This window comes from Canis lupus, chromosome 18, assembly GCF_048164855.1.
Source record: "Canis lupus baileyi chromosome 18, mCanLup2.hap1, whole genome shotgun sequence".
Lineage (NCBI taxonomy): Eukaryota > Metazoa > Chordata > Mammalia > Carnivora > Canidae > Canis > Canis lupus.
This window is the reverse complement of record NC_132855.1, coordinates 47,214,618-47,235,438: the sequence shown is the minus strand read 5'-3', so window position 1 is coordinate 47,235,438 and position 20,821 is coordinate 47,214,618. Positions and strand designations below refer to the sequence as shown.

At 32.9% G+C, this 20,821-nt stretch overlaps 1 protein-coding gene across 15 annotated transcripts in view; it reads left to right on the top strand.

Annotated features, from left to right (window-relative positions):
* The window catches only part of RUNDC3B (RUN domain containing 3B), a 168,091-nt gene that overhangs the window by 25,049 nt on the left and 122,221 nt on the right, over positions 1 to 20,821 (top strand). For all 15 annotated transcript variants that reach the window (XR_012011083.1, XM_072784329.1, XM_072784320.1 and 12 more), the window contains exon 2: positions 13,512 to 13,627. Coding sequence is in view for 14 of the 15 variants with exons in the window: in XM_072784329.1 (XP_072640430.1) it covers positions 13,512 to 13,627 (116 nt within the window). In the remaining variant the exon portion in view is untranslated. The remainder of the gene's footprint in view (positions 1 to 13,511; positions 13,628 to 20,821) is intronic.

The window sequence follows — 20,821 nt, the reverse complement described above, 5'->3', positions numbered from 1 at the left end:
GTTTGAACTCTGTGGGTGAACTTGCAGATATGTAAAATGTTAGTATGATTGGCAGTATTATCTTTTAAATAACTTTGAATTCAGTGACTTTACTTTCTTTGTCACTGTTTCTTTGCGTATGCCTCATGAGACTGTTCATACCTTGGCCACAGTGATTGTATTTTTGGCTAAAGCTCTTTTAGTCATACCCTGTGTGGCAGAACTTTGGTTTTGGTCTCTGATTAACATGTTTAGTTGTATTCTTTTAGAGCAGGTTCAGTATTATTTCTAAGGATTGTTTAGAGCCCTGATAGTAGGTATTCATGATGGAGGTAGCATGATCATCTTTTCAGCTATTAGGCTTGGATAACCTTCTCAGCATTCAGAGAAGGTGATTATCTCTTCCCCTAGCTAGAATGGGTTTTTACTCAACTTAGGGAGAATAGCTGTCCTCCACACATTCAACTTCACTGCTTATCTTAACTCCACTGTGTATTGATAAATGTCGGAAGCTCTGTTGAAAGATAGGATATTCAAGGGGGAATATGTGAAGCTTATCCACTCTTATATTCATTCTTACAAGTTTAAAAGATATATCTCTGAGTTGGTCCAGATCATCAGAAAGCAGCTGGGTACGTAGACAGCATTGCTTCACAAGCTCCTGTCAACAGTTGCTTTTTCACAATTGTGCATTGGTAAGTTTCCATCAGCCTATATTGTGAGTGATCAGAAGAAGCAGTCACAAAAGGTCTTGAAGTTGCTGTCAGGAACGTTGTTTATTATGTCAAGAAGTGTCATCTTTTTGTGAAGATTGCTATGGGAAATATTTTAGTGCCAAGGATTGTATCTCTAGGCAGCTGGTTTATTTATATCTACTGGACACAAATGTGTTAACTGACAACTTCTTTTTTACACAGCTTTAGAAATTTTAGTGTTAAATCTGTGGCCAAGCAGATTTATAAAGGATATATAAAACATGAGTGTAATGCATTTAGCTTTATTCTTAGCTTTACTTTGCTTCCACATTTTTCATTTAAATTATTACTGATTTATAATCTGCATACAGAGAGTACACATAGCATAAGCATACAGGTCAGTGAATTTTTGCAAAGAAGACCCTACATTGTAACTAGCACTCAGGTCAAGGAAAAGAACATTACCCTTCATGTATTTAAATATTCTGAATTTTTTCTCAAAAGTATTTATAGTTTTGAATATACATATACACCTCTTTTTAAAGTTTTTATATTTTTATATTGTAACTGATGATTAAATTTTTACATTTCCTTTTTTGCTGATATATAGGCATATAATCAACCTTTTAAAATATTTGTCTCATAATGTAGTAATCTTACCATATTTACTTATTAATTCTAACAGATTTTCTGCAGTTTTTTTTTTTTCAAAGTTTGAACACGGTTATGTCATCTCGTTTAAAACATAATGCCATTGTTTTCTTGTGTTCCTGCACTGGCTAGGACCAGAGGATTGCTGAAAACATTAAATATTTTACCATGAAGTAGATGTTTGCCATCAAATGTTTTTGTCTATCAAAGTAAACATAATTTCTCTTCCTTATTTTCTGTTTATGTAGTGAATTATATTGGTTGACTTTTGAAGGTTAAACTACTTTGGAATAAAAACTCTTGGTTGTGCTATATCATCTTTTTTATGTATCTTTGCATTCAATGAGTTAATATTCCATTTGGGATTTTTGTATGTATGTTCACGGAAGAGGTTTATCTGTAATTGTTCTTTCTTACAGTGTCCTTGTTTAGTTTTGTCATTAAGATTATCTGACCTTATAAAGCAAGTTGGGAAGTATCCTTCAGTAGAATAATTTGTATAACATTAGATTATTTCTTAAACTTTTGAAAGAATTCACCAGGGAAGACATCTGAACTGCTAATTGTCTTTGTGGGAAGTCTTTAAGTAACAGATTCAATTTATTTAATAGACACTGTACAATTCAGATTTCCTGTTTCTTCTAGAATCAGTCTTCAGTGAGTTCTCCATGTATATTACCACATTTATGCTTAAGATCTTTAAAATATCCTTTTCATATATTTTTGTTGTTTAAAAAATCTATAGTAATTTTCCATTTTCTTTCATGATACTGCTAATTTCTGTTTTTCCCATTTTTTTCTTGTTAGCTTATGAATTTTATGTATCTTTTCAAAAGCCAACTTTTAGCTTTGTTAATTTTCCCTGCCATACATTTATTTCTGAATTCATTGACTTCTTTATTATTTCTTTGAGTTTAAGTTCCTCTTTTTCTAATTTCTTGAGACAAGAGTTTAGATCATTGTTTTTCAGCCTTTCTTTTTTTATAAATATGCCTTTGACATCTACAGATGTCCTTTTTTGACATTATTTTAGGATTGCTAACAAGATTTGAAATGTATCTTTATTATTAATTAGTTTAAAATGTTTTCTCATTTCCATTGGGTTTTCTTCTTTGACTCATGGATTATTTTAAAAATTTATTACTTTCAAATAGTGGAGGATTTTCCAGTTATTTTTAGATACTGGTTTTTAACTTAATTCCACTATATTTATAGAGAACATAGTCTGAAAGATTTCAGACTTTTGAAGTTTTGTTTATACTTGCTTTATGATACAACATATGGTTAATTTAGATAATATTTTATATACATTTGAAAAAATACTGTCATTAATTGCATGTTCTATATTAGTTATATCTAAGTTTAATTGTGTTATTTATACTTCTTTATCCTTACCTGTTTTTTTATATGCTTAATCTATCTAATTTTGAGAGAGATGTCTGTCACTGAAGGTACCTTTGTCTATTTCCTCTTTTCTGTTATTTTTGCTGTCAGTATTTTGTTGCTTTATTATTGGGTGTGTGTGGATGTATAATTGTGATCTCTTGGGGTGCCTGGGTAGCTGCAGTCAGTAAAATGTCTGACTCTTGGTTTCAGCTCACGTCATGATCTCAGGCTCATGAGATGGAGCCCTATGTTTGGCTCTGCTTCAGAGTCTCCCTCCCTCCTACTCATTCTCTCTCTCAAATAAATAAATAAATAAATCTTTTTTTTTTTTTAAACACAAAATTGTGATCTCTTCCTCGGGGCTGGATCCTTTGTCACCATGAAATGTTTTTATCTTTCATACCGTTATTTTCTTAATGTCAATTTTGTCTGCTATTATTATAGTTTAGACAGCTTTCTTACAGCTAATGTTTGTATGATGTATCTTTTTCCATCCTTAACTTTAAATCTTTTTGTCCTTAAATTTAAAATGTCTCTTGTAGGCAGGATAGAATTGAGTTTTATCTCATTAGAGTATTTAGTCCATTTACATTTAATGTTATCTTATTTGGGTTTATAGCTACCATTTTATTCTTTGTTTTATGTTTACTTTTTTCTCTTTTCTTATATATCAGTGAAATATTTTTTATTTATTCCACTATTCCAGTTTTTCTCCCAATGAACTTGTTAATCATAAATTTTTTTTCTTCTTCTGTGTACATGTTGGATTCCTATCCTTTTGGCAGTTACTCTTAATTTATCACAGTGTAATATAAATTTAACTCTCACTGCTTCTCCAGTAATGTTAGAACTATTTATTCCTTCTTATTCTGGACATTTTAAGTCTACATATATGGACTTTATATTTTTTATATATATTTACACATATATTTTAAGTTGCACAAGATTCTTTTATTGCTATATTTTATTCTTGATATTTAGGCAATACACATTTGCATTTACCCACATATTTACCCTTACCATTGTTCTTCCATCAGGTTTGGAAAAATTTTGGCTACTTTTACACTCCCCAGTTTCATGTATGTTAAATTTTATCAGATTCTATTTGACTTACATTCTTTCTTTTCTGTATCTTCTCTTCTTTATTCTCTCTTTACTTCAGTTTGTATATTTTGTATGACTTCTTTTCATTAATCTTGTCTTCTGTTTCTCATCTACTGAGTAAATTAAATGAGTTTTTAATTTCAGATAGTTTTGAATTTTAATTTCTCTAATCCTCATATAAAAATACATATCTTTTTATCTATATCCATCTTTTCCTGTCTTCCATAGATCCTATTAATCAGTTATCTAAAAGTTCTGATCACTAATTTAGAATATTTGGATCATTTTACATCTCTTTTTATTGTGTTTTCTCTCTTCCTTTCTTTGTCATGTAGTCTTGTTTTTTGGCATATATAGATTTCTTTTTACTGAATACCAGATGGTGTGTATTAAAATTTTCAGCACTTTTGTTGTTCTTTGAGTGCTATTATACTTACCACTTGGTCAACCATCATGTCAGAAGTATTCATCAGAACATAACATACAGTAGAAAAAGACCACAGGTAGAGTGCACCCATCAATTTGAAGAAAATGTGGCCAAGAGCTTATTAGTGCCCATGGCTCATAATATAGCATAGTGCTTACTTTCCTTACTAATGTTATCTCTTCTGGAAAGATAGAGTGGTAGCTGATTGCCTTCATTCAGTCAGGGAATGGTGCTGAATCCAGGCTGGGTTTCAACTCTGGTAAGTAGTTCATTTCCAGCATTTAGCACATAGTAGGGTTTTGAACCTACTAGGCTTGGTATATTTTTTAGCACTCTTTCTCTGCTAGTCTTAAACTATTATTTGTCTTCTGGAACTACGAAGTGCTTTATTGTGTTAATCAGAGGCTTTCTGATTAGGATTTTAGTCTTCTGCTGACAGAAAGTGTTTGTGGCCTTCCCAGAATTCCTTCAAAAGCTTTCCTAGTTTTTCTGTTCCCCACTAGCACTCTTCTGTGGGAATTAGACCCTGCCATACTCAGAATTGACAGACACTCCTGGGTAAAAGCAGCTATAGCAGTCAACCTATTTTTGAGCTTTACTCTTTCTGGAGTCTTAACTCCTCTGATTCTTAATGTTTTAGCCACCGTCCACAGGCTTCAAACATACGATTTCTGTAGTTCCTCCCCCTTCCCCAGTTTTTCTAGCTGTACTCTTTGGGAGCACTGGTCTACCACCATTTACTCCATCCACCTTAGTCTATTCCCACATTTTTCATCTTCCTCTCTAGTTTTTTTTTTTTTTAAGATTTTTTTTTTTTTATTCATGAGAGTCACATGGAGAGAGGCAAAGACAGAGGCAGAGGGAGAAGCAGGCTCCCTGTGGGGAGCCAGATTTGGGACTCTATTCCAGGACCCCAGGATCACTCTGAGCTGAAGGCAGATGCTAAACCACTGAACCACCCAGGCGTCCCTTCCTCCCCAGTTTTAATTTATGCAGCCAACTGATGGTATTTTATATGCCCCCATAAGCAGTCTTAAGTCTTTTCTGGAATAGGTTATATAAATAACTATAGCACCAGTTATGCTGTAATCTGATTATCTTTTTGTCTTTTACTAGAATGTGAATTTCTCAAATATTGGAATCATAGTTTATTTAGCATCTAGTTTATTTCCAGCATTTAGCACATAGTAGGCATGTTTCAACTGAGGTAATTATATTTAGTAAAGAATAATATCAGTGCAATGGACATTTCAAAAATAAAATTGAAGGTTGAATTGAAGAATCATCATCATTTATTTTTTAAAAGTCACCCTAATGGTTAATCTCTAATGATTAGTAGAGTTTCAACATGTAATAGCTTCAGCAGTAGAATTTACTTTCTTTTGAATGGAATTACTACTCTAATTAAAATTTAATGTGGAAATGGAAAAAAATTCATCTTTCTAGTGTTTGAATAATAGTTTAAGAAAAGGTGAGACTAAAAAAAAATTTAAAAAAAATAAAAAAAAAGAAAAGGTGAGACTGAACTAACCAAGTATATTTTTTGTTATTTCCTTATGGAGTGTACCTTAATATTCAATTTTATAGAAGCTGTTTCACGAAAATAGGTAAAAAGTATAAAATGCATACTATTTTGAAAATATCATCTCAAAGATAGAAAATACACATTTTTTGCATTAGATAAAAGGACATTGCCTTTTTTTCCAGTGATGGTAATTGTCCTTTGAAGAGGATAACAGTATTCCCATATATCCAAAATGTACACTTGAGTTCTTTTGTATTCCAGATATAGTCTCAAAATTAATATTAAAAATATAAATTAAAATTTTAATAATTTATAAAACAAAACATCTGTGCTTAACATCTGAGGAAAATACATTATGTCATGCATGCAGAATATCCTTTTTTGGAGAAAAAATACTAGATGAGCATTTATGACTAGTAATGAAAATTCTTTAACTGAAGCAATTTCTGTTTCAATCAGATTTGTTTTATAGTTAAGCCTGATATTGCTAGAATTCAAACCCAAATATATCCGATTTTAAAACTATACTTTCGGGATCCCTGGGTGGCGCAGCGGTTTGGCGCCTGCCTTTGGCCCAGGGCGCCATCCTGGAGACCCGGGATCGAATCCCATGTCAGGCTCCCGGTGCATGGAGCCTGCTTCTCCCTCTGCCTGTGTCTCTGCCTCTCTCTCTCTCTCTTTGTGTGACTGTCATAAAAAAAAAATATATATATATATATTAAAAAAATAAAAATAAAAAATAAAACTATACTTTCCTCTTATGTGCTTCCTTCAGTGTCTGTGGATACATAAGAACTGGTAGTAAATCATGTGTGGGTATATGTGTTTGTATTTGAGCCATAGCATCAGAAAAAATCAATTTACACACACTTGAAAATCCTTTTTCTATGCTTAGATGTTACTTAGAGAAATGCTGCTGCTCCAAAAAGAAAGTGGATGTGTGCTAACATTTAGTAATTTCTGTGTACATTGAAACTGTATTAAATACTTTATATATCTCTTTTAATCTTCACAATAACTTAGTAATTGATTACTGACAAAACTGAGGTTCAGAGGAGTTAATTGTCTTGATAGAAACAGTTAATAGCAGAGCCAGGTTTGAGTCCAGGGCCTGATATTAAAGCCCTTGTTCTTTCTATTGCTGTACTGCTGCCATGAATAGCTAGATAGTTAACCTATGTTAAAATATGTTACTTGAATATTTTTGTTTGTCATTGGATAAAGAGCGGTTAGATTCCAAAAGGATATGTGATCCAAGGGTATAAAGTATTCTTTATTAATAGGATTTTAATTGGGAGTTCTTTCATATAAGAGATTTAATGAGCTATTTATATTAAGATGGGAAGTTTTCTTGGTTTGATAGCTTTCTAATTCTAGATGGGTTTTTTTTTGGAAAATTTCGTTTTATCCTTAGGTTTTTTTTTTTTTTTTTTTTTTTTTTTTTAAGATCGTGTGTGTCTAATGTTATTTTTCATGTTGGGCAATCTGTTGTCATCAATCCTGCTTATATAGCAATACAAGATGTTAAGTATATAGTATCTCATCCTTAAAGTACCTAAATTACAAATTCTCTTTAAAAGGAATTTTGTCAGTGCAGGTGGGAAAATATTTTAAAATACAATTTTCTCTCTCCTTTTAATTTTTACATTGAGTAAAATTTTTAGAAATAGTAAACACTATAATAAGAGAGAGAATCTTAGGCTATACATTCCAGAGAAAATGATTGGAACTTTTTAATCCCTGTGTTCCAATAAAACTTTATTTATAAAAACTGGCAACAGGTTGGATTTGGCCTGTGGTAGTAGTGTGCAGACTCCTAGTAAAAGGGTATATATAAAAAAATTCTTATTGTAAAAATATTAAAATTATAGGAAAAGTGGGATACACATGATTTTGGAGAATTCTTACTTTCCTAATACTTAAAAAAAGAAGGCAAATTGCTGATTCAAAAAGATTTTTTGAGTTTCTGGTATAAAATGTGAGAAAGGAAATAAGCTATTACCCACACTGATTTACATTTTATTTGAGGTAAATTGTATCCTGTTTCCGGTAGCCATCTCTGTGTTGACTATTTATAATCACTGATTTATATTAATATGCAGAAGATAGTTATCTGCCCCTTTGGGAAAGACAACTAGCAGTAATAAACATTATAAAGAATTCTGTAATTTTGGTGTGAAATAGTGGAAAGAATTCTATCTCAGGATTTGGATACATTCTACTTAAAAATATCACTTATGAGTGACTTTTCTAAAGTCCTTTTAGTTTTGAAATGTGATGCTTCTATGTGCTTTGGTTATCTTCAGATATAATTCTGTGGTAAAGACATATAATGGTATAGGTAAGAAAATCTGTTCTGTATGAAATTTATGGGGTTTTGTTTGTTTGTTTTTAAGGGGGGGGGACAGAGGGAAAAGAAGAGAGAGAATCCTAAGCAGGCTCCACACCCAAGGCAGAGCCTGATGGGAAGCTCCATCTTACAACTCTTGAGATATGACCTGAGCCCAAAACAAGAGTTGGACGTTCAACTGACTAAGCCACCCAGGTGCCCTGAAATTTATGTTTTTTGAAGTATTTTGATTATTGTAAGGGGATGGGACATATTTTTTTCCTACTTGAACACTCTGCATATATGTGAATATATGTATATATTACTAATGTAGTGCCTTAAGTATTAAAGGTGAATTTCCAATTTTTAAGGTTTCTTTCCAATAATGTAGAAATTAATGAGTAATATTTCTTATTTTGGTGTCACATTTTTACTTTTTAATTATAGTTAAAATTATGTTACAAATCTATGACTCATGGAAAGAATTCAATATAGTGTAATGAAAAAAAATTTTTTTGTAATGAACATTTTTTAAACATAGTTTAAATAGTTTTGGTAACTATCTTATTTTTCTCGGTATGTTGCCAAAGAGAGAAATGATAGTTTGTGCTTTCTTAGGTTTGAAGATGTTATTCACAATCATTCTTTCCTATTTCTGACCTAACAAAAATTTTCTTTGGGCATTGAAAGTGGAAAAGAGAATCTTTTTAGACAGAGATATTTTAAAAACTGTGCTTAATTATATGACCCTTTTATGTACATTTTTTATTTTTATTTTTATTTTTATTTTATTTTATTTTTTTAAGAATTATTATTTTTTTATATATTTTATTTATTTATTCATGAGAATACACAGAGAGGAGAAAGAGAGAGACAGAGACACAGGCAGAGGGAGAAGCAGGCTTCATGCAGGGAGCCTGACGTGGGACTCAATCCAGGGTCTCCAGGATCACACCCTGGGCTGCAGGCGGCGCTAAACCGCTGAGCCACTGGGGCTGCCCCATTTTTGGATTTTTAATTCTTATGTAAACGTTGTTACTTAGACTTGATTTGGTATTTTTAGGCAATTCATCAAATTGTCATTTCATTATTTTAAAGTCAGTCCTCTTCAAGAAATAGATGACTAATATTAATGTCATCATTATCAGGAAATAGCTCAGCATCTGTGTGATACTTTTTTAGATGTATTGAAATTCTTTTTACAGGTTTGGTTTTTATAGCACATCTTAGCTAGTTACTGTGTTATAGAGGAAAAGATTCTCATTATTTTGGCATAATGGAGCTAGCTACATGATTCTAGAGAAGTAAGTGTTGAGTGGGAAGACTTGGCTAGCTAGAAGTAAAACATGGATTCTAAGGAACCAAGTTACCTTCTGAAATTTTGATTTGTGTTGGTAGGAGGAGAGTAGGCTATAAATGATGAAGCAAAGGCAGGAAACTTTCTTTTTTTTTTTTCATTATCAACCTTGATGTAATAGAATATTTAAAATGCTTTCCTACCCTTAAGTATCTTTATGCTTGGAAAAAACAGAACCTAAGTCTAAAGGTATGCTTTAGGATATTTGGGCTTTGTTTTTATTTTAGTTTTTATTTTTATTCAAGTGTTGGATTAAAAGTAATTTAGTGCTCTGAGATTCACCATTCTAGGTTTTTGTCATGCAACTAGTATCTTCTATAGGAATAGAAACTGCTGATAACATGATAAAAAGATGCATGTACTTGATTGACAACTGATGTTCTTGGTGCTACAAAAATATATGTATTAATATCCATGGCCTTTCGGGATCCCTGGGTGGCGCAGTGGTTTGGCGCCTGCCTTTGGCCCAGGGTGTGATCCTGGAGACCCGGGATCGAATCCCACATCAGGCTCCCGGTGCATGGAACCTGCTTCTCCCTCTGCCTATGTCTCTGCCTCTCTCTCTCTCTCTCTCTGTGACTATCATAAATAAATAAAAATTAAAAAAAAAATATCCATGGCCTTTCTTCCTGTTCTATTTTACAATGTAGATAAATTGTTAGGAAATTCTGTATTATTCCTGGAGGACAATAGTGACTGAAATCTTACCAGATTGTTATGGTAGAAATAGAATATTCAAGCGTAGCTCTTTTTGATCTAGTAAGTACTGTATTGTTTTTATGTTTAAGTAAAATTTTCAGTTCATTTCACTGCTGTGCATTAGTATCTTAAATGCCATAATTTTTAAAGCAGTAGATTACTTCTGCCATGAATGTTTGTGAGTCAGACTTCCTATTCCATTCTACCTAATAAAGATTAGAGGTAAACATTTAAATGTTCCAAAGTTTCCTTTTATTTAGTTCCAAAGTTTCCTTTTATTTAGGTTAAAAACCAAACTAGGGGTTTGTTTATTCATTTTAGGAACACTTCATTTTTCAATCTCATACTGAATAAGAACATTATACTTATTAAAAGTTTGCTAACGATTGACAGCATTTTTTTCATGTATTTTCAATGCGATGGACATAGGAAGAAAAACAAGTTTTCAAATCCCTTTCAATCTGGTTTATCTGTTTATCTTTTTTTTGTTTCTGTTCATTTACTCATGCATTACATCTGATGTTTATCTAATTTGGCTATCTTTTAGGTACAAGAGACCACTTCATCAATGTTACTTCTTAGCTTTTCTTATTTTTTCTGTACATAATGGCTTCCACCTATGAGTCCCATTTGTAGTTATAGATAGTATTATGCACTGAACATTAATCCACCTCAGTCTAGGTTATTGTCCTAATCAGAGAAGACTGAAAATTATTTGAATAATTATTTTCTTAATGCTCTGAAAAATATATAATTACTACCACTCTAGTTACATAAGAGAAAAGTTATTTCATTACATACAAAAAGTGCCTTAGAGTAGTGGTTTTCAAAGTGTGCTTTTAGACCCTGTCCTTTCAGAGGTCCAAACGGCCAGAGTTATTTTCTTAACAATTCTAAGACATTATTTGCCTTTTTGTTCCCATTCTTTAACAAGTGTACAGTAGGTTTTCAGAGGCTACACGGTGTATAATATTAAAACCGATTGAATACAGAAGCAGATATGGGGATTTATTATATTCTATTCAATATAACATTAAAGATATTTGCATAGAGGTACAACAGTACTGTTCCTGCTAATTTTTTGTTGTTTTGGAACAGATGCATTTTATAAAAATACATTATTTATGCTAACATGTAATGAATTGTTTGTGATTAATAAATGGGGCAGTCTGTACTGTCCAAATATGTACTATCAGTTACCACAATTTAGTTACTATCAGGTCTATACTAACACACTTCTGCTTTGACTACCGTGGTGTATTAACTATGAGTAATTGCATAAAATGAAATTTTGTTGCTGGCACCTTAGTCTGCAAACCATTGTGTTAATAACAAATGCACATCATTATCAGTGAGCTGTCATATCACTTCTTTCTAAATCTGCCCAGCATTGGTCACCATTCAAGTGCTATTAGTTCCTGCACAGAAATGAAAACCTATAGTTGTGTTGCCTCCTTATGTCCTGGTGTTAAACCCAAATGCTGTTTTACAAAATGGATAATTGAAAGAGTGAATTGACCAACAAAGATGAAAATGTGACAAAGACACATAAAGTGCTAACATGGGAAATAAAATTTGAATTAAAAGGAATTATAGAAGATGGTATCTTTTTTTAAAAATTTTTATTTGTTTATGATAGTCACACACAGAGAGAGAGAGAGAGGCAGAGACATAGGCAAAGGGAGAGGGAGAAGCAGGCTCCATGCACCGGGAGCCCGACGTGGGATTTGATCCCGGGTCTCCAGGATCGCGCCCTGGGCCAAAGGCAGGCGCTAAACCACTGCGCCGCCCAGGGATCCCCAATTATAGAAGAAATAGTTAGTCACGAGGGCACTTGGGTGGCGCAGTTGGTTAAACATCCAACTCTCGTTTGGTTCAGGTTGTGATTTCAGGGTCCTGAAATGGAGCCCTGTGAAGTCTCCTTGAGATTCTTTCTCCCTCTTCCTCTGCCCTCCTGCTGGAGCTCTTTCTCTCTCTCTCTCAAATAAATCAATAAATCTTAAAAAAAAAAAAAAAGAAAGAAAGAATCATGGGAATACTGACACTGCTGCTATTCCAGGGAATTAGGTACGCAGCCAGAGGAACTTAGTGAAGGTAAATGAATTGATATAAATGAACAGAGTGGTTATGACAAAAACTAGCTTCTGGGAGAAGTGGTACTGGCAAGCCACTTCACGTTCTAGGGCCTCTCAGAGATTTTCATATTTGAAACTGCAAGGGGTAAAATGTTGTAAACTGATTCAAACTTAGAAAGGAATAATTTGCTAAGGAATAGAAAGTATACTCAGTCCATATTTTAAGTTGTACACTAAGAATGCAAGCGCTATTCAAACTACTGTTGGTAAATTTTTTTTTTTTTACAAAGAAAACACTTAAATTCTCAATAGCTCTAATGTTTTATAGTGTACTATATAAATGTTTTACTGTTTTCATTCCCCTATATATTATAAGCGGTGGTGAAGAGTTTTTAGGGTAGGGTTTTTGGATGTAATCATACAAACAAATATCTTTATGTTACCCTTTATACTTACCTCCTATATTTTCTGTCCTTATGAATAGTATAACCAACCAGCCTAAGACCTAGGGAATGATTTGTACTCCTCTTCCTCCCTCATAGTTTACATTTTCTAATTATTTAACAGCTTTCATAGGCCTCCCCATTGCTTCCTTCCTCATAGATTGTCCTTACTTACATGTTTCTCCACTGAAGGAATTTATATTCTAGTAAGGTAGATACTATAGATAACAGCAGTAAGATAAACTATAATTGTCTCTTAAAGGGCCATACGAACAAAATGCTTGTGCTAAGAATATGCAAGAGGATAATTCTTCATTGAAGAGGTGGCATTTGAGCTAAGTCTTGGAAAATGCACTGATTATGACAGTCAAAAATAGAGACAAAGGACATCCTGATAAGGAAAAATATAACATACTTTATAGATTTGTAATTATTCCTATTTATAAAGCTCATAAAAACTTTGGATCTGCACTACTTGCATCCTGTTTCATTCAATTTTGTACTCTAAAACTCTTAAAAGCATTTAGGTCTGACACTTAAATTTCTTATATGCAGTATTGTAGCTTTTGAGTTTTTAGAATTCATAATTAAGGTCATATTTTAAATTCTGATTTTAATGCTATGAAAATAGTGAGCTACTCCTAAGTCTTATTGTGTTCAATAGACAGTAAATATATAACTGAAAGCCTGATTTTTATGTAAAATTTTCTATTCACAGAGTAAATTTGAATAGTTTTCAATATATATAATACTTAAGATTATTTTTTGTAATACTTCCCTAAATTGCTTCCTTTCCATTTTTCCTGCTTAGGTGAATGAATCAACTCTCTTTTTTTCACAGGTTTTCTGTGAAGACGCTAATTGATCGGTCCTGCTTTGAGACAATTGACGATTCTTCTCCTGAATTTAACAATTTTGCAGCTATTTTGGAACAGATTCTAAGTCACCGGCTAAAAGGTAACAGAATTAATATAAGTTTATTCTCACAACAGCTTTCTTTTTTATAAGCCTGAAATTTTAGAATCCATACAGTTTGATATGCTTTTAGATAATAACCATATTGCATCTTGAGAAACATAAAACTGATTTTAGAATGCCTAATCTTTTGACCTATGCTTTGTCCCTGGAAATGAATTTCTGTTCTCCTATTTATGCCTGTTTCCAGGGTGCATTAAAAGTGTTGAGTGCATTAAGTGTCACATACAGGGAGCAGAGTCACTTTCCGTAAGTAATTAAAATAAAAGCTTCAATTAAAAGGTAGCTCATCTTCAGAGGCTACTAGATGGTATTTTGACCAACTTACAAAGAAGCATGCAGGCATTAAGTTTGTTTGCTTAACCTCTATTTCATTAAACTTTGGAATCTTTGAAAAGGTTTTCTGCCATAAATAGTTAAAAGAGGTATGTGGGAAATATGCTCATGTATGGTTTTAAAATAAATCAGTAAATATATTTACATTAGAAAGATAAATCTCTTAAAATTTAAAAGGTAAGATGGGAACTGTGGTCTCTCAGAATTATAAAATATGTTTACATTAAAAATACCTGTAAAATATAGATGATAACACCAAGAAACATTACGTAGCATAACTCTTAGTAATAAGTAAATAACTTTATTACATTAATTCTATTATCTTCCTGAAGGAAACTTGATCATCAGCTGTTTTCACTCAAGTTTTTATTATCTTTACTTTTTTAATGGTATAGTTTGAAATAAGTAATCTGCTTTGATCAGACAACTTGTGAGAATTTCAAATTTAAGCTAAAGGATAATTCTTTTATGTGGTTTTTGATGCTGAAAGCCTCAAGTTTTACTCCTAAGTGTTTAAATCAGTTGAGTAGTCTTGTGTGCCTATAATAAAGGGTTGAAATTAATTCCATGGGAAAATAAAATCTGGATTCAGTCATTCCTTTGCAATTTAAAATGGGGTCCATAAAATCACTTTTCTGTTAAAAGTTTGCTTTTCTGTTAAGTTATTTTGCATTTAAAAAGTTATTTTTGCTGTCCTGTATTTCCTAAATTTTCTGCCATTTATGTTACCTTTTATAAGAAAATACGTTTCTATAAAAGCAAAGGATAGGAGACTATTTTGAGATATTGTTTGAGTTACTATATTGTGTGGTGATAATACTTTAAAATTTTACATATAAAGTTATAAATAATACTTGACTAAAAAACACATGCAACATAGGAGAACTCGATGTTCACAACTATTTTATCATAATACCTCAATTCCCTTGATTCAGTATACATTTAGCTTATGATTCACTCACAAAATACATAAGCAACTATCAGCAGAAAAAAGGCCATGCTGAGATACCCATGCTAAGTGATTGAGCAGACTCATGACCACATACATGGATCCCTCCTGCACACCAGCCTGCCCTCTTTTGAGTCCTGCCTCAGCAAAATCTAGATGATAGACCTTTAGAATTACTTAACAGTGAGTGTCATTTCTAAGAAACCAGTGAACTACCACGTTGAAAATAGAATCCCTAGTTGATTTATGGATAAGAATTCCACTACAATGACTAAGAATGATGATATGTTGAAATTTGTGTTAATTTTTTAAGCTAAGTAAAATTAATAATTTATGCTTTTAAAAAAAGTTCCTGTAGATTGACTAATGTGGTCACTGTGATTAATATAGGTATGAGTCATGAAATGATCTTTAGCTTTTGGGATGAAGTATTTTAAATACTCAGGCATTTACAGACTTCATATTATTTTAGTATTTTAATATGTAACAAATTGCTTTTACTTATGGAGAAGTTATGATTATTTTGATGGTGTGTTCACCTAAAATTTAGTATATAACAGCTAATTTTTCCAAAGTTTCTCTTTATAGAAGTATAGATTTAAAATGTATAACTTTGTGTGTTTGTGAGATTTACTTTTCTATAGCTACTTTTTATTTTTTAAATATAAAGGGCATTTAGTTTAAATATGAAATCTTTCAGAGAAAGATAAAATTCACCTCCAGGCACAAAATAGGCTCTACTGACACAGGTAAAGTGGAAAACTGAAACATTTATTGATTCATTTTAAAAATCCCATTATTGAAGAGAAGGAAGCTTTTTAAATGACATAAATTAATCTTGTTTGGAGTTATCGCTCAATAAAATGACAATCTTAGTTTCCTGGAATATAGCTGAGAACCACAAACTAATCAAAGAATGTAGAATTCAAAGAGACCTCAGTTCATATCTTCACTAATTTTTGGATTTTTTTTTTTTAAGTACCATCCTTCTCTCCACCCCATCTGCACCTGTCCTAATAAAAGCAGCTGTAGATGTTGAGTATGTAAATGAATGTCTTATTGAAGCAATTTGGGGAAATTGGGCATTTTATGTGTTCAGCAGCAGTTGTACCTCACCCTACAATCCATAGTGCCTCTTCAGATAGCTCCACAAATCACAGATTAAAAACTACTCTAGGCTCTCTCCTGAGGCAATCCACTCAACTATATTTGTAACTAGTGGATGTACAGTCTTTGTTTTAATACTTCTGATGCGTGGGAACTTAGGATAGTAAAGTAGTTCATCACATTTTGGGGCAATTTATATTGCTAGAAAAATCCTACATAAATAAAGCCAACCTATCTGACTGCTTTTATTCTATTTTCTGCCATTTTTTCCAGTTTTGAGCTTAATAAATACTAACAATTGCTATTATATAACCCTTTCTCCTCAGTCCTCCTTTTTTCTAGGTAATGTATCTCTTGCTCCTTCAATGTTCTGAAACCATCACTATCTTATTTTTTTAATCACTGGTTTATTAGTATTGCTCTTAAAATCTGATACTCTAGGCTGAGTGAAGTGCTTCAGAGAGGTGAACTCAGTGTTAGTTTAGAACTTAAAATTACAATGACATTTGATTACCGTATCACACTTTTGGTTTACCTTGAAATTAAGGCTATGTCCAGTCCCATAGAGTTTTAAAAATTGAACTATTACTTTTTTTATGTTTTAGTTCTCTAATAAATTAGTTGCCTGTGTACAGGTTTGATAGGGATAAATAACAGTATTCTTTCCTTCATCATCCACTTTAGAGATGAATGAGCTAGCTATAAAAAAGAAATTTAGGAGACTTTCTAAAGATGAAGGGGCCATACTTTCCCCTATTTCTCTTACTAAGTATATCTAAAACCCTGGATGCTATTATATAAAACAAATAAAACAAGACTCCAAAAGGTAGAAGAAGGGAGACTAAGGACTCTAAGACTTTAGGAATGATGTGGTGGGTTCTTTGAATTTTCTGATTGCCTTGTATGTCCAAGACTGGATAAGCTAGTAGCCTGTAAATATCAGCAGGTACAGAAAACAAGGCAGAAGACTTTTATTTTTAATTTTTGTTAAAGATTTATTTATTTTAGAGAGAGAGCGAGTGAGCATGAGCAGGAGGTCCAGAGAGAGAGGGAGAGAGAATCTCAAGGAGACTCCAGACTGAGTGCAGAGCCTGACTCAGGGCTCAGTGTCAGGACCCCAAGATCACGACCTGAAATCAAGAGTCAGATGCTTAACTGACTGCACCACCCAGGTGCCCCAAGGTGGAAGACTTTTAGACAGTCCCTGCTCTACCTTACCCAAGTGCACTGAAGAAGTTGGTACCACCCCCCATCCAGGCCAGAAAAGGCTAGATGGGGAATTTAGAATTTCCTCTTCATAAGATGGTAATAGACTGTTCCACCACCACCATTAGAATGGTATCAGAGAAAGCCAAGCAGAGAACTGGGACCTTTTCCTTCCCTGCTGGTTGTGAACCTTATCTTCCCATTGAAAAATCTTACCAAATGAAAAGTATGGACTTCCATACCTACCCGGCAGTAATGAGGGGTCATTTCCCTGCCATCCTGAGATTGTATTAGAGACTTATGACTTTCAACATCACCCAAAGTAATAAGGCTACTCCCAGTGCATTGTCAATGGAAACCATGTAGAAAACCTGGACTCCCACCTTCACCCAGCAGTTATGAGGACTCCCCACATTCAAATGTCAAGGGAGGCCAACTGGGAAAAGTAGACTTCTCCTTCCACTTGACAGTAATGAAGTGGTGCTCCCTACTCCTTCCCTTCCCCTGTTAGGACTGTCGTAGAAAGCCAATGAAAACACAGAAGGTTTAAGGTCCCAAGACTCATAATATGAACATGTTCAGGATCACTTGTCATACCAAGAACCGGAAAGATCTCAAATTAAATGATAAAAGACAATAGATATCAACACTGAGATGACAGAGGTCTTATGTATTTGTGACAAAATCCTAAATTGGTATGATAAAAAATGCTTCAATAAGCAGTTATAAAAATGCTTAACAAATGAAAAAGTAGATAATATCACCAAAGAAATAGAAGATATAAAGAAGAACCAAATAGAAATTTTGGTTGGTGGGTGGCTGGGTGGCTCAGCGGGTTGAGCATCTGCCTTTGGCTCAGGGCCTGATCCCAGATTCCCGGGATCAAGTCCCCCATCGGGCTCCTTGCATGCAGCCTGCTTCTCCTCCCTTTGCCTGTGTCTCTGCCTCTCTTTCTGTGTCTCTTATGAATAAAAAAAATCTTAAAAAAAAAAAGAGAGATTTTGGTAAATTTTGAAAAATACAAAACCAAAATAAAAAGCTCAATGGATAGACTCAACAGGAAGATGGAGGGGACAGAGCAAATAATCTGTGAACTAGAAGACAGAAACATAGAAATTTTTTAAACAACAAAGACTAACAATAATCTAAAATTAAACAGTAGACTTAAAAAATACAGCTGCAGGGACCTATGGGACTGTAACAAAATATCTAACCCTCTTTTCATCAGGGTATCTCTGCGAGGAGAAGAAGGGGCTGAAAATGAGCTAAAAACATAATGGCTGAAAATTTCCCAAATTTGTCAAGAGACATAAACATAAAAATTTGAGAAACTAAGTGAATAATAGAATAAATCCAAAGAAATTCATGCCAAGATACATTATAATTAAACTTTTGAGGAAAAAAAAGATGCTGGCCATTATATAAGACTGATGAATCACTACCTCTGAAACCAATAATATATGCTAATTGAATTTAAATGAAATTAAAATAATCTTCCATCAAAAAAAGAAAGACAAAGAAAAAATGTTGAAAGTAGCAAGAGAAGAATTACACCTTGTCTGTAAGGAAAAAACAGTTTGGATAATAGAGCTCTCATTAGAAACTGTGGAGGCACTTCTTTCAAGTGCTAAGAGAAAAATGTCAACACAGACTCCTGTATCTAGAAGAATTATCCTTTAGTAATAAAGGAGATATCTAGACATTCATAAGGAAAACTAAAAAATTTATTGACAGTAGATTGGCTAAAGAACTGTCTTCAAGCAGAAGTGAGATGATAAAAAGAAGCAAGAAAGAACATGGTAAATATAATAGTTGTATTTTTTATTTTATTTTATTTATTTTATTTTTTAGTTTTCTGTTCCCTCTGTTTTTGATTTCTCTGTTTTCCTTTTCTTGTCTTCCTGTGGGTTACTTGAATGTTTTTTAGAATTCAGTTTTTATCTGTACTTTTTTTGAGTGGATGTCTTTGTATAGACTTTGTAGTCATTGCTCCAGGTACTACTTTGTATATATATAATTTATTACAGTCTATGAATGTTATCATTTTCCAGTCTTAAATTTAAGAGCCTTATCTTTCTTCATTTCTCTTCATTCTCCCCCATTTGCAATATAATTTCTTTAAAAAATTAAAAATAGAATTACTCTTTAAGCCAGTAATTGCGTTACTGGGTATTTATCCAAAGAATACAAACACACTAATTTGAAAGGATATATGTATTCCTATGCTTACTGTAGCATTATTTACAATAGCCAAATTATGTAAGTAGCCTGTGTTCATCAATAGGTGAATTGATAAAGAAAATATGGTATATATATATATATACAAACACACACAAAATGGTTATATTTAACAAGAAAAAAAATGGGGCACCTTGGTGGCTCAGGTGTTACGCATCTGACTCAATTTCAGCTTAGGTCATGATCTTAGCGTGGTGAGATCAAACCCCATGACAGATGGGTATGGAGCCTACTTAAGATTCTTTCTCTTCCTCTCTTCTGCCCCTCTCCCTCCCCCCACTTGCTCGTGGTCTCTCTCTCTCTCTCTCTTTCTCTCTCTCTCGATAAGAAAAAAAAGAATGAAATCTTGCCATTTGCAAAAACATGGATGGAGTTAGAGAATATGATGCTAAAAAAAAGAATATGATGCTAAATAAAGTAAGGCAGGAGAAAGACAAATACCTTATGATTTCACTCATGTGAAATTTAACAAAGTAAACAAATGAACAAAGGAAAAACAGAGACAAACCAAGAAACAGACTTTTAACTATCTGTAGAGAACAAACTGACAGTTATCAGAAGGGAGGTGAGGTGTGGATTAAGAGTATATTTATCATGAGGACCCCTGAGTAATGTATAGAATTGTTGAATCACCATATTGCATACTGAAACTAATATAACACTATTTGTTAACTGTACTGGAATTAAAATTAAAAACTTAAAATATGCATATAATTGCTTTACATACTTCCCTACAAAATATTAGAACCACATTAGACTGTTAAAATTAATGTTTCCACCATTAAAATTAACACTCAAGAGGAGAAGGCCAGCCTATTTCAGGTTGCCAGTGTGTCCACCACAGAGTCTGGGATGTACAAGGCAAAGAAACTTACCTGCTGTGTCATTTCTTGGCTTCCAGGGTCCTCTAGCAGTCTTTCTTTTATTCTCCATCTTCAGAATCTTTTCATACTTATTTTATATGTATGTCCAGAGTTTGTAGTTGTGTTTAGCAAAAGTAAAGTGCATCTATTTCATCTTGTCTGGAATCAGAATTCTCCTTTAATTTTTTAATGTGAAGAATTATACCAGTGGTTTTCCTAATGTTAAATCATCCTATATATTCTTGGGATAAATCCAACTCAAGCCTCACGTATTGTTTTAATATACTTGGCCAGGTTTAGGATTTAGTTTGCTAATATTGTAGGAATTTTGGTTCTGTGTAATTTCTCTGTATTTTGTTATCAAGATAATATTATCTTCACTAAATGAATTAGAGTTGTTTTATCTTTTTAAATTCTTTGTAAGAATTTTCCCTAAGTTTGGAATTGTCTGTTGCATAGATTTTGCCAGTAAATAAC